Genomic DNA, 10,395 nt, shown 5'->3' with positions numbered 1-10,395 from the left:
CAGGGGCACCAGGCGGCCCAGGAAAGTGGGTCGCAGTGAGCCCCGCGAGGCCCCTCTCAAAAGGCTCAGGCTAGAGGAAGGAGCTGCTGTCCCCTCCAGCAGTGGGGAGGAGCCGGCCTGTCTGGTCCCTACCAGGACACACAGTGGTGGTCTTGCGGTGACGCTGACCTTGCACAAAGCAAACACGTTAAACCAGACGAGCCTTTTCAACAAGGCTCCAGGAGAGGAGAGGAGACCTGCTAAGGACCAAGCAAGTCACGACAGGTGTCAGCAGAGGATGTGAGGGACACGCCCTTCAGAAGGCGCCAGGGCTCTCATCTGGCCCCACAGGACACAATATCCAGGCTCCCTGTAAATGCCACGACTTGCACTGGGGGTTCTCGGCATTTCAGAGTGATGTGTTAAGGTTTATGTTGTCAACAGTATGTCACCGTCTCAGAAACCTCGGTTAGGCCCACCAGCGTTTCCTGGCACACATGACCCAGACACCACAGAGCTACTAGGCTGTGGACAGACATGCCATCGGAGCATGAAGTCCAGTGACTGTGGAAACAAAAGAAAAGGCACCCCTCTCTGGTGGCTGCTGGCCAGTATGGTACATGTGGTTCTTAAAAGCAGCTCAGGGCACAGCAGACTCACAGATAAGCTGAGCTGTAGCATGTACGTGTTCTGCCCCAGGACATGGGCTCAGGTCTACCAGATGCCCATCTCGAAAACACCAGAAACCACGACTGTATAGAAGTATGAGCTGGGTGGGTGTGGCCGGAAGGCCTGGGGGCGCCCCCAGAGAGCACTACACGGGACCTCACCCTCCCTGCTGTCATAAGCAGAACCCACATGTGGCCAGGGCTGGCCTCTGGCACCACCACCCACAGACCAGGCCAGGCCATGGCCTTATCTAGACAGGAAGTCCCCCAGGCCTCCCCCCCTCCCACAGCAGGGGCCACAGGCAGCAAGGAGACGGTGAGCTCAGCTGCCTGGCCAGTGTCCTACCCTCTGTAGCTGCAGCTCAGAGGGCTGACAGCTCAGGGGACCGTCTGGGGTTGAGAGAAGGATGTCTCTGGACTGTGGGCCCCTTTCCCAACCTGGTGGCCTCACTGGGTCAGTGTGGCCAGGGATCCTGCTGTCTGGGAAGACAGAATTTGAGCCCAGGCTGCTTCAGGTCACCCCTCAGTTAGCCATCTCAAGTGGGCACCTCACCTGGGATGCCCAGAGACAGGCCTCCTGACCCCACAGGCCTCTGACCTTGGACATCTCATCCAAGGCCTGACTAGTCTGATGCACTTGCTGGGCTGACTTGCCCTACCCAGGTTGCTGCCTCCCCGCCCCAGGGCCAGGCCACCCAACCCCCTCCAGGGCAGGGAGGGAAGCACCAGGCCAAGCCGTTAATCCTGTGCCCAGTCTATTCATAGCAGGGTGGTACCATCACTCATGCCCCTGGGCTGCCACCAGCCCAGCTCCAGAGTCGGTGCAGTCCCTTCCCTGAACTCAGGATGCTGCCCCGCCTCTCCAGGCCCTTGCCAGGCTCCCGCCCCAAGCTGGTCCATGTGTCTGAGGGGACCCGTGACCACCCGTTACAACCCAGAGCCTGGCCTCCTTGCCTCAGGATGTCCCCATGGCCAAAGACTCAGCCTTTCTTTGCCCTGAACTCTTAGCCATCAGTCTCCCCTTTAACTGAAGAGTTCCATCCTCCGAGGGAAAACGAGCCAGGTCTTAACAGCATTAAGACAGGAGTAGAACTTTGGTCTCGAACCGTCTTGGCAGTGACTCGGCAGCCCGGTTGGCCATCCGCGTGTCTGAAACTGTCCAGGAGGCAGGTGAGTTCCGGTCCACGCCAAGGGATGCAGACACGGCGGCGGCCGCGCCCAGGAGCACGTGTGCTCACACCACCTGCAGGCTGCGCTCGTGCCCGTCCAGCTGCACCTTGAGCTTGTGCAGCTCCTCGATCTCGCGGTTGTGCCGCTCGGTCTTATGGCGCACCAGCGAGCGGTAGAAGTGGATGGTGAAGACCACGAAGATGAGGCCCACGGGCACCATGATGATGGTGGACACCAGGGCGGCCTGCCAGCCGGTGTGGCCGCCGGGGCCGGGCGGGGGGCCCGGCTGGTGGCGTGCGTCCACGGGCAGGAACTTGATCCAGCAGAGCAGCACCACCTCGGCCAGGAAGAGCAGGATGCCCAGCACGGTGGAGAAGCCCCAGGCCAGCTCGATGTAGGGGTGCATGCGCTCGTGCGGGGACTCGCTGATGGAGTTGAGGTTGTGGATGTTGCTCACGGCCTCCACGTTGGGCAGGATGCACGTGCTAATGAGCAGGGCGAACAGGTGCACGGCCACCAGCACCGTGGTGCAGGCGCTGAAGGCGATGAGCAGCGGCCGCGGGTACTGGTATTGCGTCTCCAGCTGCACCTCCACCATGGCCACCTGCAAGGCAGAGGGTTGCTGAGTGGGAGCCTCCACAGAGCAGAGGGCACTCTCCTCCCCCATTCACACATTGTGAACTTTTTCCTGATATGCTAGAGGAGATCTCACTAAGGGCAATCTAAAAAGTACAGAAAAGACTAAGGAAGCACTGAGTCCCGTGGAGATCTCCCCCTGGGTGCCAAGGACGGAGGAGGACTGGGGGTGCCCAGCTCCGGCCCAGGGCAGAGGCCACACTTCCCTGGAAAGTGCAACACTGCTGTTGATAGCAGAGCCAGGCTGCAGTGGGACTTAGCTGCCAACAACTGCTGCTTTTCAAAACAAACAACCTGACCTTTCAGGGGGTAAAAAAAAGGAACAATGGAGGCTCCTGATGACCCCCAGAGCTGTGCACTGGACAGACTCTCACAGGCCACAGGGTGCCTCTGTCAGCTGAGACCAAAAGCAGGAAGGAGCAGCCTCATCTCCGAAGGCCAGGCCGGGAATAGCCGTATACATGAGAACAATGGTAAGAAGGGGAAGCTGGGAAACGGCCTGGGCTGGGAAAACAGCTGAATCTTCAGCAGCGGTCACAGCTAGGCCACAGGTAATGTCTAGAAAGTGTAAGAAACAGTAATTCCCGAATTCCACGTGGAGACGGAGGGGCTCCTCCAGGGGTGGGAACCAGGGGCTGCTGGGGTTTTAAACTGTGTGCGTGTATTCACTTCAATAACATATAAATCACTTTTAAGTGAAAGGGAATAAGAGGCCCACTAAAGGACCAGAAGCCCCAGCTTATCTCTGAAGCTGCTAAGTCACGTCAGTCGTGTCCGACTCTGTGCAACCCCATAGATGGCAGCCCACCAGGCTCCCGTCCCTGGGATTCTCCAGGCAACAATACTGGAGTGGGTTGCCATTTTCTTCTCCAGTGCATGAAAGTGAAAAGTGAAAGTGAAGTCGCTCAGTCATGTCCGACTTCACGACCCCATGGACTACAGCCCACCAGGCTCCTCCGTCCATGGGATTTCCCAGGCAAGAGTACTAGAGTGGGTTGCCATTGCCTTCTCCCTATCTCTGTAGCAGTGGGTGTCTATTTAGGCTGAGACTTCCTCACCAGAAGCCCTAAGGGGCTTTCAAAATCCAGACTGGGCGCCAAGCTCCTGCCATGCTTCCCCAGGTCACACCCTGTCCACTCAGGATGGCTCCCCTGCGGCCCACACCCCACCCCAGCTCTGCAGACCAGCCCCAGTGGAAGGTTTAGTCTTAGCTCACCAAGGGCTTTCTCTCAAGTACCCAATGATAAGAAACCAGACCCATTAAGACAGCAGGAGCAGGGAGGCAGAGAGAAGCCAGAAGAAGGCTCTTCCATTCACTGTTTGTCTCCTAGATCTAAGCCATCCCTGTTTGTTTTTTTTTCCCTGAACTGTGTGGCTTGTGGGATCTTAGTTCCCTGACCAGGGATTGAACCCAGGGCCACGGCAGCCAAAAAAAAAAAAGGTGCCAGAGTCCCAACCACTGAGCACTGGACCGCCAGGGAACTCCCAGAGCCATCCCAGGTTTAAGAAATTTACAAGAAGATTTCACAACTTGTAGCAACTATTGCCTTGTCCCCTCATTCTGTCCTCAGTGGAGATGGAACCCTTGGTAGGGAAGAAGAGAATGTCAGTCCTAGTGGACCACAGCTTGAACGGAAACTCTGCAATGATTACTGCTCCAAGAGTCAGTGGCCACATTGCCAAGGTGAGGGAGGGGTGGTCCTTTCTCAGTGCCCTGGTAGCCTGGGTAGGCTCTTGTGACCACAAAGAATGTGACCCAACAAAAAAGGATGTCATATATGGATGTGCGAGTTGGACTGTGAAGAAGGCTGAGCGCTGAAGAATTGATGCTTTTGAACTGTGGTGTTGGAGAAGACTCTTGAGAGTCCCTTGGACTGCAAGGAGATCTAACCAGTCCATTCTGAAGGAGATCAGCCCTGGGATTTCTTTGGAATGAATGATGCTAAAGCTGAAACTCCAGTACTTTGGCCACCTCATGAGAAGAGTTGACTCATTGGAAAAGACTCTGATGCTGGGAGGGATTGGGGGCAGGAGGAGAAGGGGATGACAGAGGATGAGATGGCTGGATGGCATCACTGACTTGATGAACGAGTTGGTGATGGACAGGGAGGCCTGGCGTGCTGCAATTCATGGGGTCGCAAAGAGTCGGACATGACTGAGCGACTGAACTGAAACCTCAGAGGGTGCAGAGATAAGAAACAAAGATGATTAAAAGGCCGGCAAGGAAAGCAGTTTTGTTTCACCTCAGGAGAAAAGGCCAAAGGCCATATTTCGGTGTATTTATGTAGATATTTTAATCACAGGCCTCAGATCACAGGTTTTCTGTGTTAGGGGCAGGATAAACATGAAATAAGCTTAAGGTCAGGCATGAGCACCTGTTGGACAAAGGACCAGCTTTGCAATTCTAATTAGGAAATACATAATAGAGCCGCAAAGAGCCGGACATGACTGAGCGACTGAGCGACAACAAATACACAGAACAGACTCCATGTTGAGCGCCGCCTGTTCATTTTTCCACGACCCTGTCCTTATTCAGCTGTAGTTTCCACAGCGGAAATACTGGCTGACGATCAGTATTCATCACTTCTTTCTCCTACGTGGCTTTGCAGTCTGAACAATCATCTGATTTACTGGGGTCTGTGTGGTTTCTGAAATGTATCACCGCCGGCTTAAAGGGAGTAGTGGCTGATACAGAGGAGATACTCCATGAAAGCTGAGAAAATGCAATATTATTTCCACCCCTGCCTCTCAAAGGTCACTGCTCCCATTCTCAGGCCACTTCATACCCTTGAAGCCTGCAGTTAAGTCTCAAACTAATCCTCCAGGATTCACTCTTTGTTTTGAAGCTTCACAGGGCTTGTTTTCAAATTTCAATGAGGGGTTTGTAACCTTCAACTTGGGTGAGCGTTTTGTTGGAAAAAGTGACTCTTCCCTAAATTTGGAAATCCAAACTGGAGTCTCAAGAGACCGCCCGCAGACAGGAAGGGATTTCCAAGACCTGGGCCCCACACAGAATGGAAACCGTGCTACTGCATTCAATCGGGCAGCGCTTCTCAGAGTTAGTTTTCCAGAGATAAAATATATATATATACACACACACACACACACCCCCAGGTCAGAAAAAGCTTAATGCAGTACTATAATTCTTACGTGAAGGTAGAAAACAAAGTTTAATTTCTAAAACATTTATTCACTTGGCTGCACAGGGACCTAGTCCCCACCCAGAGGTCCCACCGCGGGAGCCCTGCGTTGGGAGCACAGTCTTTGCCACTGGGCCACCAGGGAAGTCCCCCAAGATCTAATTTTAATAGTGACACCGAAAAAAAAAGTGACATCAAAAATTCTCTTGCATATTTTTTAAAATTAAGCTTGAGAAAATACTCCTTTTTTAATGTGATGAAAGAGAACATTTTGAGCCAAAACTGTCCCACGTGGTTGGACACTTGTAATCACGGGTTTTGTTTGGTTTAGCATGTATTCACGTGGCAGTGCCGGGCCTTAGCTGTGGCACGCAGGATCTTTAGCTGTGGCTTGTGGGACGTGGTTCCCTGTCCAGGGGTCAAACCCGGGCCCCTTGCTTTGGGAGCTCAGTCTTAGCCACTGGACCATCAGGGAAGACCCTGTTTTTTAAAAAATAATTCGCAAGACCTGAATCAGCGTTTGCTTTAAACCACAGACCTGAACCCAGATTGACTGCCCTCTAAATGCGGTGACCACTGCCCCGCCCTGTATGAAGTCACGTCCTGACTACACAATGTCTCATTTCTCTGAGGGTGACCGGCACCCATGTCTGGCAGGCCCTCGTCAGAGGAGTGGCCACACTGGCTCTCTCGGACACCTTTCTATTTTCTGCATATCCACTGGACAACTGACCCTCTAGGTTATGGAAGAACAATTGTTTCCACGTTAAAAAAAAAAGAATTGCTTCCAGCCCAATAGGACTTCAGCAGACAACAGAGAGAGGAGGAGTGGCGGCCGCAGTTCTCACTGGGATCCTGACATCCCCGTGCACTGGGACGATCCCCAGAGGGATGAGGTCTGCAGGCTTCGGAGTCAACAGGAGATGTGGCCCTTCCTGGGGGCCCGCAGCTCCTCCCCAGACAGACTCGCCCTGGGGGGTGACTCAGAAGGAAAGCATAACCAGGCAGCCAGGAGTCAGGCCAGAGGCTCTGTTTCCGGGGAGCGTGTGTGTGCCCAGCTGGGTTACAGTGAGCAAACCGGGCTCATTCTGCAGTTCCTGCTCACATTCCCAAACTCTTGGGGGCCTTCTGAGGGCTTGGGGACTCCCCTGGGTGCCCCAGGTCGCCCTCCCCATTGCCAGACCAATCCCCTTGGAGGGGGTAGGACCTGGGTGGAGACTTTTATTGGAGGGTGGGGGTGGGGGGGTGGTCTTAGTTGCAGCACGTGGGATCTTAAGTTGCAGCCTGTGGGATCTAGTTCCCTGACCAGGGATTGAACCCAGGCCCCACTGCATTGAGAGTGCAGTCTTAGCCCTGAGACCTCCAGGGAAGTCTCTGGACAGAGACCCCTAGTGGTCCATCCTGGCTGCTAGCAGGGCCCAGAGGGTGGGCTTTGCTCCCTGAAGCATCACAGGATTTCAGTGAGCAGAAGCCCACCTTACTGGCTATATTTCCCACCACGTGTTTCCACTCACCATGGCAAAGCCTGAGAGGAGGGCGGATGTCCTGCTGGAGGCCTTCAGCTTGGCCCTGCTCAGGTAGAGCTTCCTCCAGGAGAGCGCCTGCACGGAGTGGTGGTTGGAGGTGACCAGTTCCAGGTAGCTGCGGCGAACCCAGTCCCGGTAATCCATGCCCTTGTGGCCGGGTTCCGAGCAGGCAGGAGCAGAGGGGTCCACGGGCACGTTGAGCTCAGCGCTCATGGTGGGGGCCAGGCTGGGGGCAGGAGAGACACTCCGGTATACCCGAGGATCCCCCCAGGGCGTGGAGAACCCAGACTTCCAAGTCCCTTCTACCTTCCCTGGGGGCCCGCTATCTACACCCTGCACCAGGGCCACAGGACCCAGGGTGCACGAGGGTGGGCCTGGCCTCCGAGGCTTGTCCCCACACAGGAATGCAGGGACCACCTGTGGGAAAGGGCTCAAGCGGGTGCATCTTCAGGACCCACCGCAGCGTCCAGTGTTTCTCCACAAAGCTGGTATCTGGTCTCCTCTCCTGAGCTCAAAGCTCCAACTGAGCGTGGCTCTTGGGTGAACAGAATTCCAAGGCTGGCTGAAAGCACCTAAATGCCTATCTTCAAGGAGAAGGGAGTTGTAGCGTTTTGGAAGCTTCTAGGACCTGATACTTCTGGATTTGACCCAGCTGTGCGATTCTGAACACAACACCTGACTTTTCCAACTTGTTCGTCTTCACATGGAGACATGCCCACCCTGTTAGTTGCTCAGTTGTGTCCAACTCTCTGCGACCCCATGGACCGTAGCTCGCCAGGCTCCTCTGTCCATGGGATTCTCCAGGCAAGAATCCTGGAGTGGGTTGCCATTGCCTTCTCCACCCTATTGGGGTCTTAAACAAGACAATGGAGCCCGAAAACCCCAAACTGCTTTCCAACGGCCAGGTGCCAACCATGAAATCAGTGTTTCCACGCAGCTGCTAATTTCTCAAATCTCACTTCAATTTAAATCAGCACAGTTCACCCTGAAAATAACTGACTTATAGCTTGCTGAAGCTACATCCAAGGTGCAGTGGAAACCTTTAGCAAAATGAAAAATTGCTCAATTGACACGAACATGGTTTGGGGGTTTATTCTTTTCAAGAAATGGAGGCTGGAGACCCCTCAAGTCATCCCAGTACACATGTGGTTTGACAGTAACACAGGATGAAGATCAGAAGGGCTGATCTGTTGAGATTTGTGAATTTAAACTCAAATCTCCACTAATCCAAATAGGGGATTGGCGGTCTTGTGTGGCCCAAGGGACTGGCCCTGCAGCAGCCCTCAGGATCAGCTCTAATTAATCTGTAGGGCAGGCTTCAAGGGCACAGGCACCTCACAGCTCACTTAGCATCAGATATTAACTTGTACCTTCAGGCCCGCATGGGCCCAGTGAAAAGCCTACTTAAGGCTATTACAAACAGATCAGCGTTCCTAGGTCCCAGGGAGCCAGGTTGGGGGTGCGTGGGCGGGCAAAAGGGTGTTTACCAGGATCCATGGCTGAGGAAATGCCCCAAACTTGATCTGCCCATGCCAGTCCCTAAGTGGATTCTCTGGGAAGGTCCTGGGGAGGGGGGAGGCTCTCTCTTTTTGGGGGTCCTTTCCTCTTTGTTTTGTGCCAGGCCATGGAGGCACAGCTTTTACTGGCCAACAGGGCCCCCAGAGAACAGCTCTGTGCTCTTCTTTTTCTGCCCGGTCATGCCTGGAAAATCCCATGGACCGAGGAGCCTGGTGGGCTACAATTCATGGGGTCACAAAGAGTCGGACACAACTGAGCAACTTCTGTGTGTCTGTGTATGCCAATTACTAGGTCATTTACAAGAGGGCCGACTTGGAAACCTTGGTCACCACCACCCAGCCCCCACCCACATCTGCAGCTAGCAGCACTGCTTGTGAGCACTTCAATCACAGGAATGTACCTTCCCTTGGGAAGAATTCATTGAAATGTTCACTAACCAATCCATTGGCTGGCTCCAAATCATTTAGAATGGCATCATTTGGAAATGCATTTTTTTCCCCCTCTTTTTGCTCCACTACATCAGAAGTGAGCTCGTGGGGTTGATGAAGACACTGTCCAGCCTATGGAAGGGTAAAAGGCACAACCTTTGGCCCCTCAGAGGATCCATCCTCCGCCCTGCATCCAGTAAACGCTTCCTGGGCCCTAAGGTAAGGCTGCATTTGGTACTTAAGGATCAAAGATGAAAGATGAGGATGTTCAGTGGGGGAATGGCCTAAGTCGGGGGAGATTCTTGTCCAGTGAGTTAAATGCTGCTGTAGTGGAGCCAGTGTGAGGGCTGAGGGGGTGGACAAGGCGCTGGCTGGCTGCCTCTACTCTTTGGGCCAGGAGAGGGTCCCTGTAAGGGAGCAGGGACCAGGACACAGTTGGTAAAGGTCGTGCTGGCAAAGAGGGACCCTCCTGCAAAGACAAGATGGTGCCCACTTGGGGAGGGTCTGAGAGGCAGGGCAGGAAGGCTGGCTGCAGAGGGGTCAGGGGAGCAGTGGTGGAAGCAAGATTCAAGGAGTATGTGTGGCCCAGGCGGTATGACTGTGTTGGACTTGCCCTGGCGCTGCCCAGAGCTGCCCAGATGCTCAGGCTTGGGAGGAGTTGGTGAGGGAGCCATCAGGGCTCCATCTGGTCTGTGTGCTCAAACACTTGGCCAACTGGGAAGGGCAGAAGGGCCTGGTGGCCTCCAGAAAGATGAATGGGGTGGAGATGGGGACCGTTAGTGAAGGTGAGCTGAGCCCAAGTTGGAGAGTGGAGAACTTCATGGGCAGTGAGGGCTGACGGTGGCCTGGGTGGTGGCAGGGCGGCCTCAGCTCTACTGATGTCTCCAGTGGCAGGATTTGGCAAGGGCTGTCTGTCTGCTTGGAGCTGGGGTTGTGAGGTGGGCCTGTGGGTCCCGAGGACAGAGAAACCACTTCCTGCAGAGGGAGCAGCTCAGACTAGATTCAAACCCATCCGCGGCCCCCCAGCCCCAGCGTCCTACCCCGGGCCAAGCCTCCTCCCCACCCAGCCTCCACCAGAGGCAGAGTCTGGTTCTCAGACCCCAGGGCTCGGTTCAGGCAGCGGGTGGGGCAGGGCAAGATGGAGCCTGACCTTTCTGTCAGGTGGCAGAGGTGCCAAAGGATGCTCTCCTGGCCAAACCATGTGGTCTTTTGGTTTTGTTTTTATATAAGGGGCGGTCAGAGAAAAGAGATCTCGTAGAATTACCGTGACGCTGTCTCTGGCCGTGGGAAACATTTCCAGGAGGTGGGTTTGGGGGTTTGACTGTCAAGT

General features: G+C 54.7%; 1 protein-coding gene across 1 annotated transcript; it reads right to left on the bottom strand.

Annotated features, from left to right (window-relative positions):
- Positions 1-1,850: 1,850 nt before the first annotated feature.
- ORAI2 (ORAI calcium release-activated calcium modulator 2) lies at positions 1,851-7,332 on the bottom strand. Its single transcript, XM_005892811.3, has 2 exons — positions 7,108-7,332; positions 1,851-2,421 (listed from the first exon to the last, which is right to left on the bottom strand). Exons 1-2 carry the CDS (start codon positions 7,330-7,332, stop codon positions 1,882-1,884), a joined length of 765 nt encoding a protein of 254 aa, XP_005892873.1. The 3' UTR covers positions 1,851-1,881.
- Between the last annotated feature and the right edge of the window lie 3,063 nt (positions 7,333-10,395).

This window comes from Bos mutus, chromosome 25 (assembly GCF_027580195.1).
Source record: "Bos mutus isolate GX-2022 chromosome 25, NWIPB_WYAK_1.1, whole genome shotgun sequence".
Taxonomy (NCBI): domain Eukaryota; kingdom Metazoa; phylum Chordata; class Mammalia; order Artiodactyla; family Bovidae; genus Bos; species Bos mutus.
This window is presented reverse-complemented; position numbering and strand designations above follow the sequence as displayed.